Source organism: Phocoena sinus, chromosome 12, assembly GCF_008692025.1.
Source record: "Phocoena sinus isolate mPhoSin1 chromosome 12, mPhoSin1.pri, whole genome shotgun sequence".
NCBI lineage: Eukaryota > Metazoa > Chordata > Mammalia > Artiodactyla > Phocoenidae > Phocoena > Phocoena sinus.
This window is the reverse complement of record NC_045774.1, coordinates 8,599,293-8,623,192: the sequence shown is the minus strand read 5'-3', so window position 1 is coordinate 8,623,192 and position 23,900 is coordinate 8,599,293. Positions and strand designations below refer to the sequence as shown.

At 46.2% G+C, this 23,900-nt stretch overlaps 1 protein-coding gene across 1 annotated transcript in view; it reads right to left on the bottom strand.

Annotated features, from left to right (window-relative positions):
- Window positions 1–2,096, bottom strand: part of EZR (ezrin) — a 49,398-nt gene extending 47,302 nt beyond the window's left edge. Inside the window, exons 1-2 of the mRNA XM_032650619.1 lie at window positions 1,952–2,096; window positions 932–1,018 (exon numbers count right to left, since the gene is read on the bottom strand). Of these exons, the coding sequence (XP_032506510.1) occupies window positions 932–943 (12 nt within the window). The 5' untranslated portion in view covers window positions 944–1,018; window positions 1,952–2,096. The remainder of the gene's footprint in view (window positions 1–931; window positions 1,019–1,951) is intronic.
- Window positions 2,097–23,900: the final 21,804 nt, after the last annotated feature.

Here is a 23,900-nt window from a genome sequence, read left to right as displayed (position 1 = left end):
ATTCAAAACTCCAAAATCTTCTCCCCAATTATCTAGCCACCAGTTCACCTGTGTTAAAGCTGGTAGGACAGATACAACTCTAAAAGAAACGCTGGTCACAAAAAACCTGCCTCGTTCCCACAACTTAAATGAAAGCCTTATATAAAAGCCCAGCCTGGCCACAATCTACCCGAGATGGCAACATAATCAGATGCAGGGGGACAGAGATGGGGGCACAGCAGTGCTCCAGTCAGCTGACGTTTACGAAGTGCAGCGGCAGTGCAGGACTAGAGGGCCCAGGAGCCTCCTAATCAAACTCCAGGGCTACCTTCCTTCATCTGCAATTCAAATTCATTACTAAACCTCTTTCAGATAGGAATCCTGCTGCCACCAGCACATTCCCGGGTTAACAGAGCACAGCTTCACGGGCCTGTCGTAAAATGGACTGGAACGAAGCTGCCCCCAGAAGGACAGCGTCTTCTCTGCCGGATGCCCTTTAAAGCGCCAAACGAAGAGCTGGGGTGCAGCTGGCTCCAGACCCTCGAAGGGAGTTGGCGTGCTCCGTCGGAAGCCACCTGACTCTCCCTGCGATTTAGACGACTTTTCTTTTTAAGAAACTTCCAAGTTGCATTAGAATACAGATTTTAAACAGACCGAAACCGCGTAAATGGGGATTCTAATTTTTATAAAAGACCCAAACCACTGGGGGTGGGGCGGGGGCTCGCAAACAAGACTGTAGAGACAAAAGCATCATAATCTTGTTTTCTCTAGGAGTTCCACAAAGGACCAACTAATAACAAAGAGAGGAGACAATTGACTACTCCTGTCCTCTCGTCCGTTTAGAAAAGAGCTCTATTCTACAAACAAAACTGCCCCAACACCTCGCCCAGGTAACTCCACTTGAAAATAATGCCCGAAGCATCCGAGTCCGCCCAGAAACTGGGTTACTTACTGGTTTCGGCATTTTCGGTTCCTGATGGGTCTTTCTCAGTCTCCTGGAAACACACTCTCCAGCAGCAGCTGAAACGGTTTTCCCGACCTAGAGGCAGAGGAAACCCCTTTAGAGCTCCCAGCAGCCCTCCTCCGGCTCCCGCCGCCGCCCCGAGACTCAGCGCCCACCCCGCGCTGCTGCTTAAGAACCGGCCGGGCGGGCGCCGGGATGAGTCACCGCCCAACCTGCAATTACGGCGGGCCGGGCGGGCGGGACCTGCGCGGAGGGGCTGCGGGGGACCGCGGGGCGAGGGGCGGGCACCCGGCGGGGAGGGGGCCGAGTGGGCGGGGCGGGGCGGGGAGCGCGGAGCCTGGGCGGCGGGGGAGGGGACCTCGGCGCAGGGCGCGCAGGCAGGCGGGGAAGCCGGCGGCGAAGGGGCACGGGGCCGCTGGGCCGGGAGGGGACCGGGGCGGGGGGCGCCGGGGCGGGGGTCCCCCGAGGTATTCCTCGGGGCTTTCGGGAAACCAGACTGGAGCCCGTAAGACTGCAAGTTTCACTTTGTGAAGCAACCGTTTGCCCCAGGGCTGAAACCGCAACCGTCAAACCTTTGAGAAACACTTTTAAAAAACTATCCCCGCCCGGGAGCGGCGAGGGCCGCCCGGCCGGGCGAGGAGGGAGGGGGCGCACCCACGCAGACCGGGCTTCGCTTGCATTTGGGAGAGGGACCCGAGGGGACAGAGCAGAAAGAGGAAGGTGGCGGAGCAACCGGGGCGGCCACGCGGGCAGGTTCAGCTTCACCTGCCGTGTGTTTGGGCCGCAGGGAGAACCGCGTGGTCGGGACTCCACCGGCCCAAGACCCCAGGAGCCGGCGGCGGAGCGAACCCGGCTCCCGTCGGGACCACCGGCCCTGGGCTCGCGCGCCGGCCGCCCCGCCGCACCTGTCGTCGAGTTCCGGCCACTGTCCCCTCCGCGGAGCGCGCGGCGCGAACCCCCCGGCCCGGCCCCTCAGCCCGTCGACCCCGGACCGCGCTGCTGGCTCACCCGCGACTCCCGCACAGGACGGCTTCGCTCCCCGCTGTCTGTGCGTCGGTGCAGTGCGCCCGCAGCCCGCGCTCCCGAGAGTCGCCGGCGGGGCGGGGCCCCGGGGCGGCGCCCCTAACCGCCCCGCCCGCTCGCTCGCTTGCCCGCCCGCCTGACCTGCGAGGTGCGGCTCGCTGGCAAGATGGCTGCGGCCGGCCTCCGCGCCTGGGGGCACTCCCCTACTTCCCGGGCCCCGCCCGCCCGGCGTCCCCGAGGGCCGCGGAGACCCGGGGAGGGGGCGCCCTCCGCCTCCCCCCGCTCCTCCCCCCACACACCCCACTGTCGTAAGGACCTCTCCCGCTTCGCTGCCCTTCCCCTTGCCCTTGGAGAAGAACTTCGCCGAGTTCGACTCAGCTCCCGACGGTAGATGTAAAGTGTGAGATTGTTCCGTAGTGGACAGAGGAAGAGCAAGAAAATGTAAATAAGCTTGGAGGAGCCGGCCGGCGGCCACCGAGGAGGTGCTGGGCCGTTTGGGGTCGGCCTGTCCCGTGGTCGGGTCATTTTGTTGTCCTTGCCCCGGGACCGAGACGGGCTTCTGAGAACCTGGGACCTGGCCGCTGTGTCTCCGTGCACGTGGCCGCCTCCGCGCTCGGATTCGGTGGAGGACCCAAGCATTAGAAGGCGCTCCATCGCCGAACGCTCTTGGTTAAAGGACACACTTGTGTACTCTTCTGAGTTTCACTAGCACAAAGCTTATTGAAAAAGAAATCTCCATAGGGAGAAATTCTAGGAATTATTTTAAATATATATATATATTTTTGTAAATGCTTCTCAAGAGGAATTACACACACACACACACACACACACACACACACACACACACACACGGACTTTGGTGGCCAGTGGGATTTGTTGTGCAGTGATTAAGAGAGCTAGCTCTAGGGCAGTGGTTCTCAAAGCATGCTTCCCAGACTAGCAGTAACAACATCACCTGGTAACTTGCAGAAATGGAAATTCACAGGTACTGCCCGGAAACCTACGGAATCAGAAACTCTAGGGCTGGGGCCCAGCAGTCCGAAAGGTGAAAGGCTAAGGGTTGAGACCAGAGAGTTTCCTGTCTGAGTTGAGTGAGTTATTTAACTCCTTGGTGAGTTAAGAGTTATTTACCACTTTCACATCTGTAAAGTGGCATAACTATGGCACCTTTTCATAGGGTTGTTATGAGGATTTAAGGAGTCACTACATTTAAGATGCCTAGAACAGCGCCTGGCACACAGTAAGCACTCAACTCTATCCTGGTACTGAGAGCAACTAGTGACTTTGGGCAAAGCACCAAACTCTAGGACTCAGTTTCCCTCTTTGTCGAATAGAGATACTAGTAGCACCCACTACATGGGCTTGAAGGGAGTAAATAAGACAATGTATGCAGAGTGTTTAGCACCATTCTGGCCTCCTAGTAATGCCTAACCTGTCATTGGGACGGACTACTTCTGGGGTACTCCTTGTCTCCTGTGACCCCCTCCTAGCTGCAGGTGAGTAGGGAGTATTTCAGAAGTCCAGGTGAGTAGGGAGGCCTTTTTTGAGATTTGGTTCTCTATTTGGGCAAGTCTGTTCCCTCTGGAAAACTGACTTTCTATTTTAAAGTGAAAATGTAAAGGGAACTGCATGAGGAAGGAAACTATGAAAGATATTTAAACTACAGTGATAAAGGCTCAGGTTGGATATGTCATTCCTAGCACACTATCTCCACCTCTTATCATTGCCTGGAGCCTTGTTAGCTGTTTTTTTGGTCCCCAACTCTACTGATAGGATATGACTGTAATCTAATTTTTTATCTCACCCAGTTTATAGTATATTGTTTTAACTGGATGTTTGAAATAACAGTAGCCCAAGACCTTCTGGAGCATTTCTGTACTTTTACCCTTCAGGGGAATGCTAAAAGATGAACTGGCCTGTGGCAGTGTCATAAAAATGAAAAGATCACAGGTTTCAGAAGCATACAGACCTAAGTTTGTGTCCTGGTTCCAGCACTTACAAGCTGGTCACTTTGGGAAAGTCTCTTAACCTGACTGAACTCCCACCTCTCCATCTATAGACTGGAGATAATAATGTATATTTCATGGTGTTCTTCTGCCACTGAATTGTATAATGTGAGCATTCAACTAACTCAAATGCAACTTCTAGGTATAACTTTCCTGCATAAGTTAAAATAGTACATTGTAAATCAACTATATTTCAATTTTTTTAAAAGTCTACAAATAATAAATGCTGGAGAGGGTGTGGAGAAAAAGGAACCCTCCTACACTGTTGGTGGGAATGTACATTGGTACAACCACTGTGGAGAACAGTATGGGGGTTCCTTAAAAAACTAAAACTAGAACTACCATATGACCCAGCAATCCCACTCCTGGGCATATATCCAGAAAAAACTGTAATTCTAAAAGATACATGCACCCCCGTGTTCATTGTAGCACTCTTTACAATAGCCAAGACGTGGAAGCAACCTAAATATCCATCGACAGATGAATGGATAAAGAAAATGTGCCATATATATATATATAATATTACTACATATTACTATATATTCCATATATATAGAATATATATATAATGGCATATTACTAAGCCATAAAGAAACAAATGAAATAATGCCATTTGCAGCAACATGGATGGACCTAGAGATGATCATACAAAGTGAAGTAAGCTAGACAAATATCATACGATATTGCTTATATGTGGAATCTTAAAAAAAAAAGATGCAAATGAACTTATTTCTAAAACAGAAAGAGACTCACAGACATAGAAAACAAACTTATGGTTACCAAAGGGGAAAGGGAGGTGGGGGGAGGGATAAATTAGGAGGTATATATATATATATATATATATATATATATATATATGCAACTGAGTCACTGTGCTGTCCACCTGAAACTAACCCAATACTGTAAATCAACTGTACTCCAATAAAAAAAGAGTATACAGAGAGGCAAGGAACGGTTACAAAAGAGAACGGTCACTACAGAAATCGGAAGATTATATTAATAAACTTAATTAACTAATAAAAATAAAAATAAAATAGGACAGCCATATTTTGCATATGCATTTCTCATGTCTTACAGTACTGAAAGCATTAAATCTTATACTACATGCTACTGTACAGGTTTTTATCTCCCCACAGAAACAAAAAATTTATACTGTCAAACTTATGAATGTTTTAAAAGGATTTTTCAAGGGTAATTTATTTTCACCCGATGGTAGAAGAACCTAAGCCCCTTCGCAACCGCTGCCCCCCACCCCGTTCCGCCCAACACACACACAAGACTGAACTCCAAGGAATCTATGCAAGTTGCTTAGGGCGGTGATACCGAATCAGGTGTGCATTAGAATCACTCATGGATTCCCCCTCTAGGAAACCCTGGGATCTTGTTTTTAACAAGTCTCCAGGTGAGCCTGATGTACCCAAAGATTGGAGAACCACTGACATAGGTGTGGCAGGATCTTGACAAATGTTACTTACCTGGCCTCACCCTTCACCCTTCTTTGGTGAAGTTATTCCCCCACTTTGTAAGTCGTGGTTTTGTTCACGTATGATCATCAGTGCCCTGGCAGGAAGTGAAGAAACCCGGAGCCGGGAGTCTTAGATACCATTCCCTGCTCTCGTTTCGACTAGCTATTGACCTTGAACCACTTGTGCCTCATTTCAGGGTTTTGGTTTTTCAGCCAGAGGAGGGAAATCAAACGTCTACCCACGAGCCCAGGTGAAAGGCTGTTTGTTGGTACGTTGCTTGGAGTTCTTCAGGCAAGGTTACACGAAATCGAGTTAAGGCAGCCCTCTCAGAAGCTTTAGACGCAGACAAGGACGAGAACTGTCTGCACGGAGCGTCCACGCCCTCTGATTGCAGGTTGCTCTGTCAGGTCACTTTGGAGCCTATCTCCATGCTGGTGGCAGCCTAATCTCAAGGAAAAGCTCACAAATAGCACGACAGTCTCTAGCCTCCATCACTTGTAAAGAACAGTCAGTAGGCAACAGGGAAATAGAGTACCCTTGGCAAAACGATGATTTGTGTTATCTTGCAGGACTCAGTAACCTGGGTGAAAATTCAGGACAGTGGGTGCAAGAGCACGACAGTGAGTAAGGACTCAGACGGCCTGAGATGGGGCCACTCTGCATTGTGCCTAGAGATCATGTCTAAGGCTTTACAGGACAGGAATCTAGGAGACTCTTGGCACTATATTGATGGTATGGCTTATATAGTTTGAGTCCACTAAGAATAATTCTGGCCACAAGGTGTTCTATTTTAATTGTTTCTTTGGCTTTTTTAAAATTTGGCATAAATAACCTTAATAGTTTTTATGTAAAAGAGTACTAATGACAACACTTGTTTGACTAATAAACTCCCAACGATTGTAGCTTCTTTTATTATTATTTTTCTTATCTCTGATCAACTTATGAGATTAAAAACAAGTTTACAGCCATGTTGTATGATAACATAGTGGACAGGACCTTGAACATCCTCTATTCAGATACCCACATTTAACAGAGGAAAGAGCCCCACAGAGATTAAATTGTCTGTACTCCTGCACCCAAACTTCTCTTGTCGAGATAGCCAGCGACCTACATCTTGCTAAATCAAGGGGCCGGACTTCTCTGCCTCACCTTACCCTTCTCCTAAGCAGCCTTGGACACATGTAGGACTCCCTGGGAACATTCTGTTCTTAGCGTTTCTGTTTTCTCCTCCCCCGCTTCTCCTGGTTCCCCCTCTGAAGCTGGCTCTCCTCTCCGGTTCCTCCTCCGCCGCCGTCTCCCTGTGGACTCGGCTCCCAGCTCATTCCTGGGCCCGTATCTATGCACACTCCCTTCCTAGGTCATCTCATCTGCTCCAAGGCTTAAATAACATCTCCAGCCCCGACCTTTCCCTAGAGCAACAACTGTGTACTCGGTATCTCCAGTACTCTGGAGTTTTTGAAAACTGCCCCCCTTCCAACCTTCCCCTTGGCCCTAACCCTAAAGGTCAACCTGAATTCCTCTCTTTCCCTTGACCGCACTCCATCCTCCACCCGTTGTGCATCCAATCCAGCAGACCTAACAGCCCTGTTTAAGAGTACATCAGATGGAGTCTCTCCCCTGCCGGTGGGTTTTAGAATAAAACGCCAACACCTTCCTTGTTCCCCACCCACCACCCCCGTGTGCCCCGGCCCCTTCCTGCTTCCCCAGTTCCGTGTCCCATCCTCCCGTTGTTCCAGCTGCTGTAGGTGCCTGCCTCAGGGGTCTCATACTTGAGGTTCCCTCTGCCTGGAATGCTCTTCCCCCATCTCTGCCAGCCTGGCCTTTTCCAGTGTTCCAGTTTTTTGCCCAAACACCACTTCCTCTGAGAGTACTTCCAGCTCCCCGTGTGAAGTGCTGCCTTAGAGATCATTCCCTGCCACTTCACCTGATCTACTGTGTTGAGAGCACTTAGCACTCTGCTACAGACTTGCTTGTTTGTGTCTTTTTTCCTGTCTCTGGCACAAGAATTGAAGCTCCTGGCTCTCTTGTTCACTGCTATGCCCTCAGCAGCTAAAACAAGCACCTAATAATTGTTCAATAAGTATTTGCTGAATAAATAAATGAAGGAATGAACACTGCTAGTTAGTACCAAAGCCAGGTTACTCAGATTAGTTTCCTTTCCAACATACCATACTGCTGTCTCCCGGATTGCTAACCATGGAAACGGTTTACTTACCTAAATTCCAACTGTCCAAAACACCATTGAAACCCAGATGAAGGGGGGGAAAAATATTAGAAAAAAGAGCCCATCTATTTAGAAACTTTCTAGGTTTCTCTTAAAGTTTATTCATTCCGATTTTAGTTGGGATTCTAACAGGTTTGATTAGCTCTTTCCTGGGCACGGCAGATTAGAAGGGAGGGTGCAAGGGACAAGCAGACACCCTGACAGCAAAGAGGCAGAAAAACTACACAAAACAGACAGTAACTCAGAATACAGCCAGCTGGGGTCATGTAGCCCAGAGACCGCTTTACATTCCTCGGGAGTCCCGAGGGCACAAAGTAGAGCCCAGGCCACTACTGACTGATATTCATATGGGTAGTTTTCTCAGGAAAGGGGTCTATTTATGTCTGGTCTATGCTATCGGGAAGCATATTATTTTGTAATTTTTTAAGTCTGTGTAAATCATCATAAAATAATTCAATAGACAACTATGTACCAACTATCCAGATTTAACAATTGGTAATATTTTATCTCATTATTTTCAGATTTTTTTAAAAAGAAAAAACACTAAAACCCACTAAGCCCTCCAGAGGAGGAGGCCTCCTTCTGAAGTTGCTGTATCTCCTTTATGCGTGGTTCAATGTTTTATACGAAAAAAATCCACTTATGTGAAACAAATTAGCTCCCAAATAAATTAGATTTTTTAATTTTGGTGTTTGGTTGCAGAATATAAACAATAAACATTTAAAAATCACCATGAAGTTTTCTTCCTTCTTCCTTCCCTCTTTCTTTCCTCCCTTCTCTCCTTCCTTCTTCTTCTTTTCTTTGATTGTCAAAAGCTAACTTAATAAAGCAGTTAATGTGCTGGGAATGCCCGGTGCGATACAGACTTTTCCATGGGCGTCTGCACCGCCGTCCACTCACGCCAGGAGCTCCTCGGAGGTTGGGCCATTCTCTGCTTTCTCCGTATCTCGAGCACCTAGAAGAGAACCTTGCACGTAGCAGGAGCTCAGTAAATATTTATTGCACTGACTCGAACACAGAGGCGCCCTGGGTGTTCTCTGTAGTGATTACAATATCTCACTGAGTATTAGAGGTCTGAATCCTAGAGATTTGACATGTAACCTGGAAAACTGGCACTTAAAAAACATAAAGCTGTTTGCTAACAGGGCAAATTTCTGTAGCAGATGATAGATGTTACCTGACCCGGCTGGATCCTACTGAATAGCAAGAGACTCACTCCGGAATGAACTCATCTTTATAACATCTCGAGGAATGCTTTAGGCTGAAACATGGACCACATGCTTCATTTGACAAATATTTATTGAGCTCCTACCCCTTGTCAGGCAATTAGCTATAGGGGGAGCAAAACAGATGAAACAAACCCCTGAAGCTTACACTTAATTAAACTTGACCTTTGGCTGTTTGGAATTTACCAGATTCTCCATGAATTTCTATGAACTTGGCAGTGCCACTTGGCCAATCTGCAATTCCAAGCTACTTCTTCAGACTGGGTCCTCATATGACCCCCAACAATTTGATTCAGGAATGCATGGACGGCAGGGCGGTGGAGTCCAAAGACAACTGTTCAGTCTGGAGCTGGTGCCAGCTCTGCCATTAACTGTGACTGGTGGCACATGGCTTCGGACCACGCAGCAGACACAAGGCCAGCAGAGCAGGCAGCTCAGCTGCAGGAGGGAAGCCGCTGGACTGGAGGAAGGTGGTCGCTGCAGGCAGGGTGTGCCGGCTGCCCCTCAGCTTTTGCTCCCGGCTGTTGCCATGCTGGAGTGTGGGCCCTGCCCTGTCACACGTCTAGCTTTCAAGAAAAGCTTGAAATCCTGATTTTCATATGAAATTTCCCAAATTTTAAATGTTGGCAATGAGTTAAATTTTTTTTCAAAACACTATGCAAGCCAGACGAAACACATCTGCAGGCTGGGTGTGTGCATCCCCTGCGCTCTCTAGGCCAGCTTTGTCGTCTGTGTTCACAGGGGTTCCACGCGGGGCCGTGATACCCCACTCAGCTCCAGAGCGCTGGCGCTGCAGGCACGCAGCTCCTGCATGGCGGAGACGCTGCTTGTGGGAATGCTCTCTGTGTGTCTGTGTGCTCTAGAAAACGCACAGGCCGGCCCCAGGCCCTGGCGCACAATGTTTCCATCCCGCGCACACACACAGAGTCAGTTCTCGGGGTCACGCTTTCCGTGCTGAGAATTGTTATAGCTGGCAGCTCAAGGCTGTACACTTAAGGGATGTTGGAGAAAAAGTTCCCCTTGTTTGTGGTGGACACAACCCCCGAATGCCTGGCTGAGGCCCATCCTCCCTTCTGCCTCCCGGGGACAGTCCTGAGCAGCACGCCCAGCCCCGCCCTCCCATTCTCCCTCCCACACTCGCTGGGCAAGAGAGAGGGGCTTCCAGTTTCTGCACATTTTCTTGTCAGACGGCTGTGTTTTGCATCTAGACTAGCAATGCCCCACACCCTCGGGACTGGCCGACTCCTCTGGCCGCTCACCGCTGTCGCTGTGAAACCTGTTCTGAAAGACGACCTAGAACAACACCTAGTGGGTGCTGAGGGCAGAGTCGCTACCACCGCACGCCCCTTTCTTCTTCTAAAGACACCTGACCATCTTAGAACACGTTTCTCTCCCCGGGCCCACCAACAGCAAGCCTGGGACGTTAGGCACGTGTTTCCCAAGACTTGCTTTCATTTTGAAACGATTTTTAAGAAAGAAAAAGCAAGGCAGTCTACCCACAATCAGAAAGCTATTTTAAGTCTCAGGGCGGAATTTGCCAGGGTTGACATTCTGGATTTCCTAGGACTGGGGCACACGCTAACTGGTGGGTAGGGGTGAAGCTGATAGGACTGCTGAACTCCTGAAGCTCAGGACTCTGGTGTCCTCTGTTCTCTTCCTCTTGTCCCAATGCCTGGCCCATAGTCTTCTAGAACTTGCAACCGAGAAGACCCCTTAACTAAGGAACCCCTTCCTGCTTTCACATGGAAGACAGACTATCTCCTTGCCTCTGAGGGACGAGGGGGACATGTAGGGCTCCCCTATAACTCTGATGGAGAAGGCCTCACGTGATCTGACTGGTGTGTTTGGAGGGAAGAACCTGGTCACGTGCAGCCTGGCTCTGTGTGTGCGTGTGTGTGTGTGTATGTGTGTGTGTGTGTCCAGTCTGCCTGCCTGCAAAGAGGACTGCTCTGCCCCTTTAAGCCATGCATGTGACAGGGCCCGGCCTGTCTGGGAGGGCTGTGAGGTTCAGGGCTCCCTGTGAGGGGGCACATTTGTTTAATCCTGTGGTTCCGTTTTAGAATGGCCGCTCACTCACAGATCTGGGCCACATTCCCTGGTAGTGGCTTTATCAGCAATAAAGCTCTCGGGTTTTCAGAACTGGGATGGGGAGAGGAGCCAGTTTACTGGGCGCCTTCAGGCTGCAACACGGGCCTCTAATCTCTCTCCCCCAGTCTGTTCCATGCAAGTTGAAAAGAACGATCATCCCTCAAGTGTCATTTCAGTGCCATAAATGTCCTGCTCCTGTTCTCTTTATGCCTCCTGAAACAAATGAAAATGTCCTTTTATTAAAGACTTCAAGGTGCTCTCAGACAGCAAGGCTTTTTATCTGAATGCTTTTCATCTCCGCAATATCTGAGTGAGAGCCTGGGCTCCGTTCTACCCACGCACGCCTCGCACCCTTCCCTCCCATTTCCCCACTGCCCCTGAAAACACCTCCATTCTCTCTTTGCTTCTGTCACTTTCTCCATCAGGGACACCCATCTTCAGCAACTGTATCTTTCCCTTCTTTTAAAACACTACTCAGGACTCAAGCTGCCCCTGAATAATGAATTGGACTCCGTTCTCTCTAAATACTGTACCAACTCTCAAAATATTTGAGCTGAGACTTACTTGGTCCAAATATTTGTTATGGCTAGTTACATCAAAGAGAACTTTTCATTAGTAAAAGTGGTTTAATTTGAGGCAGGAACTTGGTTATGGCAACTTGAAGACATTTGTCCTTATTCCCTGGTATCTACATTTTTCTCCCATCAGTGTTATTGAACGGACCAGGATGTTTTCTTTTGCAACTCCCCATAGCACTAAGAGTTCTTAGCAAGTAGCAGCAACCAGGATGTTGCAATGGGTGACTCACTGAACATTTCTCCCAGAGACCTTTCACAGAACATTCTACGTATTAAAATGGAATCCAGGTCTTTAGGTTGTAATTACTCTTTTTTATTCCCATTTTCCATTTCCTCACCATCCTTATGCATTTAATGCATATCTCTTTGTTTATATGTGTTTTCTGCACAATGTATATTGTTCTGTGTACACATACTTTTAATTTATATAAATGATACAAAGTTGTGTACCTCCTTCTGCTTCACTTTTCCCCACTCAGCACTGCTTTTATTACCCACCCAGCTTGCTGCGGGTTCATCTAAACCCTTGCTCCTTGCACCTGCATAATCCTTTGTGTGTGTATCCACCACATGTCACCTGTCCCCCCTCCCAGATTGGATATTCAAGTTACCTCCACAGATGCCACAAATATTGCATACAGATCCCTATGGACCTGAGAGTTTCACTGGCACATATGTCTAAGAGGACTTGTTGGATCCCAGGAAGATGGTCTTATAACTTATCATCCAGACAAGGACAGTCTAGAAGGATGAAAGGCAGCGCTATTAATGATCACATGGGGACAAGAAGCCTAAACCGTGACTCTCAGGCAAACCGAGATGCGTGCTTCACTCTAGTCAAAAGGTCTGAGTACGTGTAAATGGAACAAGGACCTCCCAGAATGATTGCCACACCTGCACTCCCCCAGCAGGGCAGGGGGGTTCACATCTCCACGTCCCACTACACTTATTTGGTGCCATGACGATAACTATAAAATGCCTCAGTACTGTTGAAATCTGCATTCCTCTGATCACCAACATGTCTGACGTCTCTATGTGTTTGCTGGCCTTTCGGATTTCCTTATTTGGAAACTGTTCCTTTCCTTTGCCTACTTTTGTTGGGGTTTTCTTGTTGTTTGCGAGAGTTTCCTATGTTTTCTGGTTATTAATCCTCTATCAGTTTTAGACATTGCGAATATGCTCTCCATCAGCTGAATTAATTTTGTCCATGGTGTTCTTTCTAACCAAACTCATCAGTTTTCTTTCTTTTTTTTTTTGCAGTACGCGGGCCTCTCACCGTTGTGGCCTCTCGCGTTGCGGAGCACAGGTTCCAGACGCGCAGGCTCAGCGGTCGTGGCTCACGGGCCCAGCCGCTCTGCAGCATGTGTGATCTTCCTGGACCCGGGCATGAACCCGTGTCCCCTGCAGGCAGGCGGACTCTCAACCACTGCGCCACCAGGGAAGCCCAAACTCATCAGTTTTCTTGCCTTTATAGTTTTGTGTTCTTAACATTCAGTTTTAGAAGCACTTTCTTTCCCCAATTTCAGAAAAACATTCTCCTTCATTTTCTTCTATTATCTTTTTAGTTTTACCTTCCATATGTAGGTGTTTAATCTCCCTGGAAGTGTGGTCCACCCTTTCGTGGAATTAATATGGATGCAGTTTTATTTTTCTCCATACAGAGAAGCAGTTTTCCCAGCTCATTCAGTTCACCATCCTTCCTTTTCCCTTGATTTGTGGTGTCAGCTTTACAGCGTGTGACGTTCCCCTGTGTTCCTGGGTCTACAGGTTCTCTGTTCTGCTCCATCAGTCTGTGCGTGCTTGCATCCTACTGCAGGATGGCTTTGTAGTAAGTGTATCTTAATAGCCCATAGGGCAAATTTCCCCTCATTATCAACAAAGCTCTTCATGAGATCCCATGATGAACAAATGAATCTCATAAAGATCTCTGCTGGAATACACCCAGAATAGGTGGAGCTGCTCCATTTAGATATTTTATCTTAACTTTGTTCTCTTACTATCATGGTCTTCGTTTGATCATTAAATGTGAAGGATTCTTTACAGATTTTAAGTTTTTGTTACAGAATTCAGAGTGCCGTTCCATTTCTACTCAGTTACAATTGTGAACATTTTTAGCACAAACCTCTAAAAAGGTGAATGTAGCTGTGTCACCTGAGGAGGGCACCTTTGCTGCTAAGGGACCAGGACTGGGCCTGGCTTGCCCATTGTGTGGATAAATGGGGGTGCAGCCTAGCCTCTGCGCCCCCAGTCACTCTGGGAATGGTACGAGAATCCTTGCTCCCCCTCCAAGACCTCTGCCTGGCAGGCCACAAGTCGGGTTACCCCTGGGGGCACTCAGTGCCTGCTTGGCACTCATACTGGTTATAAATGTCTGAATCACTCTTTCCTCCTTCCCACCCACAACCTCTGGTCTAATCCCTGACAATTCCACCCTTACGCATCTCTTCCGTTCCAGCCCAACACCCACTGCTATTTTCGCAGCCCAGTTTCCAGCCTTTCCAGCCCTTTGCTCCCCCAGCTAGAGCCACTTGGTCCACACTAGCCCTGTGACCCCAAGGGTCAGTGTGGACCCAACACCTTGGGACTGGGCACCACGACATGCGTCTGAGCAGTCCAGCTGGCCTTGGGCTTCTACATCTTGTTCTCATGCTGCACCCCAGATCTGGTCACTCATGTAACTGATCTTATTTTCTCAAGCATCTTTTTTTAAATTCCTTGATAATAATCCATTTTATTAATATGCAAGGGAATGATAGAATTACCAAAAAAAATCTTTTTTTTTTTTCAACTTTCTTTAATGGCTAGCTGGGCAGAGGACAGCTGGGTTCTCATCTCTACCTTTGCATTCAGTTGAATAGATTCAATAGAATAAAGTTTGCACGTGCTTTTTCATCATCTGACAATCATTTCAGGAGCCCCAGCCAATCCGTTTCAACATTATATGTCAGGTTGCCTCATGGAAAAGTCCTCTGTATGCTCATGCAAGAATGAGAGTGTAGGGCTTCCCTCGTGGCGCAGTGGTTGGGAGTCTGCCTGCCGATGCAGGGGACGCGGGTTCGTGCCCCGGTCCGGGAAGATCCCACATGTGGCGGAGCGGCTGGGCCCGTGAGCCATGGCCGCCATGGCCGCTGAGCCTGCGCGTCTGGAGCCTGTGCTCTGCAACGGGAGAGGCCACAGCAGTGAGACGCCCGCGTACCACCAAAAAAAAGAAAAAAAAAGAATGAGCGTGTAGAAGCCAAATTGGACCTTACTGTTACTATGAAAATAGTTTTGACTTCACAGACCCACTGAAAGGGTCATGGAGACCTCTATGGGTCCCGGCACCCCACTTTGAGAACTGTTGGATGCAATCATATGAAAGTCCTGATATTCTATCGTTTCCATCTTTACTTAGTAAGTGCCAGTCTAGTGCAAGACACTAGACCGGTCCTGATTACTGGAGCCTTGTTTTATTTCCTGAGCCTGTGTGCCTGCCAGGTAACCCCCTTTTCCAGGTGTTCCCGACCCTTTGAGAACCTGGACGATGCCTTATTTGTTTGATTCCACTTCCAAGGAACTGGAATTTGGGGTGAGGGTCCTACCACCTGTGGCCCCGTTTCCTGGATGCAGATCAGCACAAACGTTACAAATCACCTGTTCCTGTTCCTCTGCGAGGTGGATGCCCTGGGGAAGAATTTGAGGCTCAGAGGCCAGAAGCCAGCAGAGCCAGGACTGAAGCCAGCCTGTTGAGCAGCAAAGCCCTCGCTCTCCCTCTACGTCACAGACCCCCGGCCCCCACCTCGACCCCCTGTCCTGCTGCCATCTGTACCTGAAGCGGGACGAGGCCGCGCAGAGGTGCTCAGCGCCTCTCTCCCCGACAGTCACTATAATCCTCACATTCTTTCCCCTTTATCTGTCCATTTACAAAACAAACATTCATCAGGCAGCCTGCTCCTGTCTGACAGCTTCCACATGACGAATTTTTCAGCTCAGCATTGACAGAGCAGACAGAGCTCCAGCTCGGACCATGTCAGGCTCACAGACCTTTGGGGCTCACTCAGGGCAGAGCCCGCTGGAGCGGCCAGGAAGCGCTGGCACCTGGACCCAGGCCATCCATGGGGCCAGAGGGGCAGGGCCCGGCAGGGCAGAGGGCACAGCCAGGCGGGCTGGTGTCCCGGAGGCTCAGAGGGGGGTGATTGCGAGTGTGGGAGGATGCAGGTCCAGGCTGGAGCCAACCAGACTGAGGGAAGGTGCAGGGCCCATTCGCCAGGTCAGAGGAAGGACTTGAGTCCCTGTGAGGGGACCAGCAAATGAATGGAGGGCCCTGCCCCAGAACACCCAGCTGCTGGACAATGCGGCAAGATGGAGACTGGGGGCCAGGGCAGTGCCGTTATAAAAACAGGCAGAAAGGGGGGTGGACCAAGGCTAGCTTGGTGTCACGTCCAGCAGAGGAACGCGTGCTTCACGGAAAGATGGGTCCTGGGCCCAGAGGGGACAACCTGGGCCCCTCATTGAGGAGGGCTGCTGGGCAGATGCTGGGGGGCAGACACAGCCTGACCATCACTCCCCCTCTGGCTGCAAACCCTTTGCATCACCCCACTCGTCCCTCCCCACTCCCCCGCTTCACTCCCTCTCACAGGCCCATCCGAGACGTGCCTTCCTCTGGGTCTGAGTTTGTACCTTTCCACTGGCCAGGCGTGCTCTTCAGCCCCTCCATCCTCCACTTTCTCTTCCTGAAGACTACTTCTCCTTTTAGAGCAGGTGCAAAGACAGCAAGCTTTTCTTTTTCCTTTCCCAGGCCTTCCCAGTCAGTTTTCCTATAGAACAGACAAATTCCTATAATACTTGCTATATACCCCTATTAAAACACTCCTCATTTTGTGTAGTATATTGGTTTCCTGGGGCTGCCATAACAAAGTGTCACAAACTTGGTGGCTTAAAACAACAGAAATTTATTGTCTCTCTGTTCTGGAGGCCAGAAGGCTGAAATCAAGGTGTCAGCAGGGCCATGGTCCCTCAGAAACCTGTAGGCTAGCATCCTACCTTGCTTCTTTCAGCTTCTGCTGGCCCCGGGCGTTCTTTGGATTGTGGCTGCCTCACTGTAGTCTCTGCCTCGTCAACACGTGGCTGCCTTCTTTCTCTGTCTCTTTTCCTCTCATAAGAACATCAGCCATTGCTCTGTGGGACCCAAGTGAACCTGTAGGTTTGACTCCAGAGGGGGGTTGAGCATCAATGTCCCCAGTACTTCATGGCTGCTTTTTTTTTTTTTTTTTGCGGTTCCCGGGCCTCTCACTGTTGTGGCCTCTCCCGTTGCGGAGCACAGGCTCCGGACACGCAGGCTCAGCGGCCATGGCTCACAGGCCCAGCCGCTCCGCGGCATGTGGGATCTTCCCGGACCGGGGCATGAACCCGTGTCCCCTGCATCGACAGGCGGACTCTCAACCACTGCGCCACCAGGGAAACCCCATGGTTGCTCTTTACTGGCCATTTGCCAGATTCTGCTCCCTCAGAGTGCTGTCTCCCAAAAAGGAGAGTCATCTGGGACCCACCAGCCTGCACTGAATTGATCTGGTTGTGCCTTACACACACACACACACACACACACACACACACACACACACACACATATGCCTAACGATTGATTGCTTAGAATGAGTTCCTCTAGGATTGCCTTTTTTTCCCTCTAAATTAGTTTTTTCTTTAAATTTAACCTTCAGTTTTGAGTCACTTAGTTGGCTCTTGCACCAGATGATTCTCTGGTTCTACAACTGGTCTCCCAGTGATGCCAGATGGGAGCAGCACAGCCCCAGGTGCTAGTTGTTAATGCCTATAAAGTAACAGCCCTCTGCAAAGGAGAATCATTTAAGAGTTACTTGGACTTCCTCGTCAAAAGTAGCCAAAGAATTCAAGTGACAGTTTATCCCAGAAAATCTTTTGCAGTTAGTGAACTTAGGGTATAACTAAGAACATTGAGAATACCACACACACAGTTTAGGTGATCTTGGTATAGTGGTGGGACTGCAGTGATTATAAAATGAAAGTAATTAACAATACGTGCTCTGTTGGGGGAGACTGAGGGGGAACAGACATTCAGCCTAGAAAAGCATTTCTCAGTGGACTTCCTATGAAGTCAGTGTGTCTTGGGTTTAACTTTGAAACAAATTGAAAATTTGAAAAAAAAAAAGAGCATCAGTCATACTGGATTAAGGGTTCACTCTGCTTCAACCTGACCTTGTCTTACCTTGATTATATCTATAATGACCTCATTTCCAAATAAGGTTATAATCTGAGGTACTGGGGATGAGGACTTCAACATATCTTTTGGGGGAAAACAATTCAAACCATCACACCTGGTATGGTAGTTAAATGTACACAGGCCAACATTCTTTACAATATCCCAAGCGCCTTGCCTACAGCTGGTGGTTTTGGAGTGAAACAGACCTGGGTTTGCCACTCACCCTCTGGTGTAAGCTGAGCAACATACTTAAGCTATCTGTCTTCTCTCATCTGTAAAATAACCATAATACCCAGAGTTATCGTGATATTTATTAGAGTCAGTTCACATATATAGTGAGTACCCAGGAAATTGTAATTATTATTATTAATATTGTGTGTTGAACAGAGCAGATGATCAATTAATAAATGTTAGTCACCATTTCCTCTAATAAATATTTACTAAAGTGGCAGGACTGCAGACCTGATGATTTGTTCCAGAGGGCAGGAGAAGCAGTGGCCAACAAGCCCTGGAGACTATTCCGTCTCCTGGCATCATGGGAACTGCTGAGGTGACGATGTGGCAGCTGCCCATGCCTGCTTGGAGGGCAGGGAGATTCTGGCCCCCAGCCCCATGGCACGGAATCCTGGCTGGCTCTGTGGGAACCCTGCTCTTCGTCCTCTAGGCCGTGTGTGTGTGTGTGTGTGTGTGTGAGTGTGTGTGTGTGTGTGTGTGTGTGTACTCGCACTGGGGGAGCGCCTGGGAGACAGGGGACAGGGGAGCCAAGCATGTTTCTGAAAGCATATATTCAGGCTGGAATGAAAGATGGCAGCCAGAGCATAACCACCAGCTCTGGGGACCTTCCTGATTTCTGTGAAGACGAGATTCTCCTCCAGAAAGATGGTGGGTAGTGGGCACAGCCAAGGAGAAGGGAATCAGAGACCTGCGTCGGAAATAGAAGTAGACCTCGGAGTGGCTGGGGTGACCTCAGTGAACGCAGTTTTCTCTTTTATCAAGTGGGGCTGATAAAATCTGCCCTATAGAATGGGAACAGGATTCAAAGGCCAGCCACGAGTATTTATGTCCCACTGTTGCCAGCCCTTGAAGATACATTTCCAGGGTAACATCAGCATTTACAAAGCACTGCCACAGTGCTTTGCTTTGTTTTGATTTTCATTTTTACAACAAAAAGTGAAAAATTTATTAATTACTGTAAGAAAAAAAGAGAATATGTCTAAGGCTCGGACACATCCCTCTGCCACAGGATCAAACTTAGCATCCCTTCTCCTCTCCGTATTTCATTAACACCTGAGGTTGTATGCGTCTGTTTAAAGGGGCTTCCTTTTCTTAAGAACAAACCCTGACCTGGCATGTGGCTCCCTTAGACTTTAAACAAGACAAATACTTCCACCATAAAAACTAATCACCAACTCCTTGAAGTTTATGAGGAAATTGTTTCAAGGAGATATACCAAAGTGAGTTGTAGATTTTTAGGAAAGAAGAAAATGGTGGAATTTCATCCAGGCACCACACGTCTAAGAGTCAGACATCATTGCACCAGGTGACCTGTGTGGTGATAAACACTGAGAGACACTGCAAAACATGGGTAGTTTTATTATTAAATTTACATCTTCCAGCATAGGTGGTGAGGGCAAGAATAAGAAACGCACAGATAACCAAGGCACAGCACAGGTGCAGAGGACCTCTGTGAGAGGTACAGAATGTGATGAGGTCAAAGAATAAAGAGCTCACACCCTTTGAGGGCAATAAGAAAAGGACCTGATGTCCTTTTTCCAATGTGTGAGAGATCAGGGCCAGATAAAGAGAAGGGAGAAAACTTCAGTAAGCAGGCGATCCGAGGTAGAAAATCAAGCACTAACTAGCATGGCTTGGATCCTAATTTGTATGTTGATTGCCACATTCAGTTTCTATTCTGATTCTCTATTTATTTATTGTATTTGCATTTACCCAGGTAAGGCAGTCTGCAATACAGGGCATGCAATTATCTTGTCTAGTGAGCTATGCAACCGTAACAGAATGTCATAAAAGTGCTGAATTCTAAGTTCAGAAGCCTAGATAATTATTAGCAAAAGCTGCCCAATAATTTCACCAGTAAACCACACGACTAATCAGAAACTACTGGAGAGCATTTAATTTGCAGTAAAAAGTACCTAAAACTTTATGGCAGCCAGAAAATGGACACCACTGTTGGCAGGTCCTCAAACCTAAAAAATGATAATACTACAGTGATATTTTAGGTAGGCATGACAACACCTTTTAGAAACTTATTTCAATATATTTTCAGCATTGAACCTTTATGTTTGTTATTTATGACTTTGTGATCTGAAGTAGACTAAAAAGTAACTCAAACTGTGTAAATCTTTCACTATCTGCATAATGTAATTGCTTTGAAGCTTTGAGAAAGTTGGGTTTCCCATTTGAGTTCCACAAGGTGCATTAAATGAGGGACTGTCCAGTCTGGGATCACTCTAGGAAGTGAGGTCATAAAGCTCCCCTGCAGAAAATCTCCAGGGTTCCAGGACCTCTGCTCTTCGAGACAGGACACACCACTGCAGAGAACCACGCCAGGCATGATCCAGCCAAGTGCTCACTATAAATGGATTTTGGAAGATGTTACATTCTGATGGGATTCTGGGTTGAACAATCAAAGAGAGAAACAGGCTGGAGAGAGAACAACTTATTTGAGACCCTTAATTGTTAGGTCTTTTTAAGACATGAGGATGGGGATTTAGCTCTGCTAAGTTCAGAGACTAGGTTTGAGTTACTTGAAGTGCTGGAAAAAATCCAGCAAGAGACTGAAAGCACCTTGAAAGTGATTCAGGCTTAAAGGAAAAGATCATAATACTTTTTTAAAAAAGACAATAGCAATAAGAAAGAACAAAAACAAACCTTGAGGTACTAAAGTACCAGGACTTTGAGTACTGCCAATTAAAAAAAAAATACAAAAAAAAAAAAAAAAATACACACACACACACACAACTTTCCTCTTAAAGTGAATGACTTGTACAGCACATGAAAACATATGAAAATATAAAAATATAAAGCTCTCTGGTAAAGGTAAATAATAGACAAATACAAAATCATATAATACTATAATGGTGATCCATAAATCAATTTAATTCTACTGTAGAATTTAAAAATAAAAGCATAAAAACTCTATAAAACTATGTTATGGATACAAAATATAAAAAGATGTAATTTGTGACATCAATAAATTGGGGGGAGAGACGTAAAAGAGTAGAATTATTGTACGTGATTCAGATTAAGTTTTATCAGTTTAAAATAGATTGTTATAACAATAAGATGTTTTATGTAATCTCCATTAATCACAAAGAAAATATCTAGGAGATACACAAAAGAAAATGAGAAAGGAATCAAAGCATGTCACTTGAAAAAATCAACAAAACACAAAATAAGGCATCAATAAAGAAAAGACGGACAAAATAACTTAAAAAACACACAGAAAACAATGAATAAAATGTCAATAGTAAGTTCATTCCTTTCAGTAATTACTTTAAATGTAAATGGATTAAATTTCCCAATCAAAGGACACAGAGTGGCTGAATAAATTAAAACAAAACAAAACAAAACACAAGATCCAAGTTTATGCTGTCTATAAGAAACTCACTGAAGCTTTTAGGACATACATAGGCTGAAAATGAAAGGATGGAAAAAGTATTCCAGATAAATGGTAACCAAGAGGGCAGCGGTAGAATTTAAGGTAAAAATTGTCACAAGATACATAGGACATTATAGAAGGATAAAAGGATCAATTCACTAGGAAGATATAAAAATTATAAACATATAAGGATCTAATATCAGAGCACCCAAATATATGAAGCAAACAGAATTTCTGACAGAACTGAAGGGAGAAATAAACAGTAACACAATAATGGTAGGAGATTTCAATATCCCACTTTCAGTAAAGGGTAGAACGTCCAGACAGAAGATCAATAAGGAAACAGAGGACTTGAACAACATTATAGACCGACTGGACCTAACAGACAGACACGGAATACTCCACCTAACAGAAGCAGAATACACATTCTTCTCAAGTGCACAAGTAACATCCTCCACTATAGATCACATGCTAGGCCACAAAACAAGTCTTAACAAATTTAAGAAGATTCAAATCACACCAAGTATCTCCTCTGACATGAAACAAAACTAGATATCAATAGCAAAAGGAAAACTGGAAAATTCAAAAATATGTGGAAATTAAATAACACATTTTTGAACATCCAATGGGTCAATGAAGAAATCACAAGGGAAGTTAGAAAGTATCTTGAGAGAACTGAAAATGAAAATACAACATACTAAAACTTATGGGACGCAGCAAAAGCAATACTAGAGGGAAGTTTATAGTGGTAAATACCTATATTAGAAAAACAAGAAAGATCTCAAATCAACAACCTAACTTTTCACCTTAAGGAACTACAGAAAGAACAAACCAAACCCAAGTTTAGCAATAGGAAGGAAATAACAAAGATTAGCAGAAATAAGCAAAACAGAGAATGGAAAAACAATAGAAAAAATTACAACTAAGAATTGGTTTTTGAAAAGACAAACAAAATTGAAAAAAGTTTAGCTAGACTAATTAAGAAAATAAAGGTAAGATTCAAATAACAAAACTCATAAATGAAAGAGGAGACATTATAACTGAAGCCACAAAAAGAAAAAGGATCATAACAGACTAATATGAACAATTATATGCCAACAAATTAGATAAGCTAGATTATCTACTTAGATAAGTAAATACATTCCTAGAAACAATAAGACTGAATCATGAAGAAATTAAAAATACGAGCAGATCTGTGACTAATAAGGAGGTGAATCAGTAATCAAAACACTGCCAACAAAGAAAAGTCCAGGGGACTTCCCTGCTGGTGCAGTGGTTAAGAATCCGCCTGCCAATGCAGGGGACACAGGTTTGATCCCTGGTCCAGGAAGATCCCACATGCTGCAGAGCAACTAAGCCTGTGCGCCACAACTACTGAGCCTGTGCTCTAGAGCCCGTGAGCCAGAACTGCTGAGCCTGCACGCCATAACTATTGAAGCTCGCGCACCTAGAGCTCATGCCCTGCAACAAAGAGAAGCCGCCACAATGAGAAGCTCGCACACCACGACGAAGAGTAGCCCCTCCTCACCACAACTAGAGAAAGCCCACGTGCAGCAGTGAGACCCAATGCAGCCAAAAATAAATAAAATAAAATAAATTTATTTTAAAAAGAAAGGAAAGTCCAGGAGCAGATGGCTTCCCTGAAGAATCCTATCAAACATTTAAAGAAGAATTAACAATAATCTTTTTCAAATGCTTCCAAAAAATTAAAGAGGAGGGAACACTTTCAACCTGACTTTATGAGGGCAGCATTACCCTGAAATCCAAAACCCAACAAAGATACTTCAAGTAAAGAAAACTGCAGACCCATATCCCTGATGAATATTGATGCAAAAATACTCAACAAAATACTATCAACCAAATTCAACAGCACATTAAAAGGATTGTACATCATGACCAAGTGAGATTCATTCCTGGAATGCGAGAATGGTTCAACATAACAAAATCAATGAATGTAATACATCACATTAATAGAATGAAGAAAAAAACCTACATGATAATCTCAATTGATGCAGAAAAAGCATTTGACAAAATTCAACATCTTTTCATGATAAAAATACTCAACAAACTACAAATAGAAGGAAATCACCTCACTGTAATAAAGGCCATATATGAAAAGTTCACAACTAACAGTATATACACCAGTGAAAAACTGAAAGCTTTCCACTAAGATCAGGAACAAGGCAAGGATGACCACTCTTGCCACTTGTATTCAACACAGTACTGGAAGTTCTAATCAGAGCAGTTTGGCAAGAAAAAGAAATAAAAGTCATGCAAATCAAAAATGAAGAAGTAAAATTATCTCTGTTTGCAGATGACATTATCTTATATGTAGAAAACCCTAAAGATTTCCCTTCCCCAAAACTGTTAGGACTAATTTAAAAATTCAACAAAGTTGCAAGATATAAAATCAACACACAAAAATCAGTTTCATTCGTATACCAACTATGAACAACCTGAAAAAGGAAGTTAAGAAAACAATTCCATTTACAATAATATCAAAAAGAATAAAA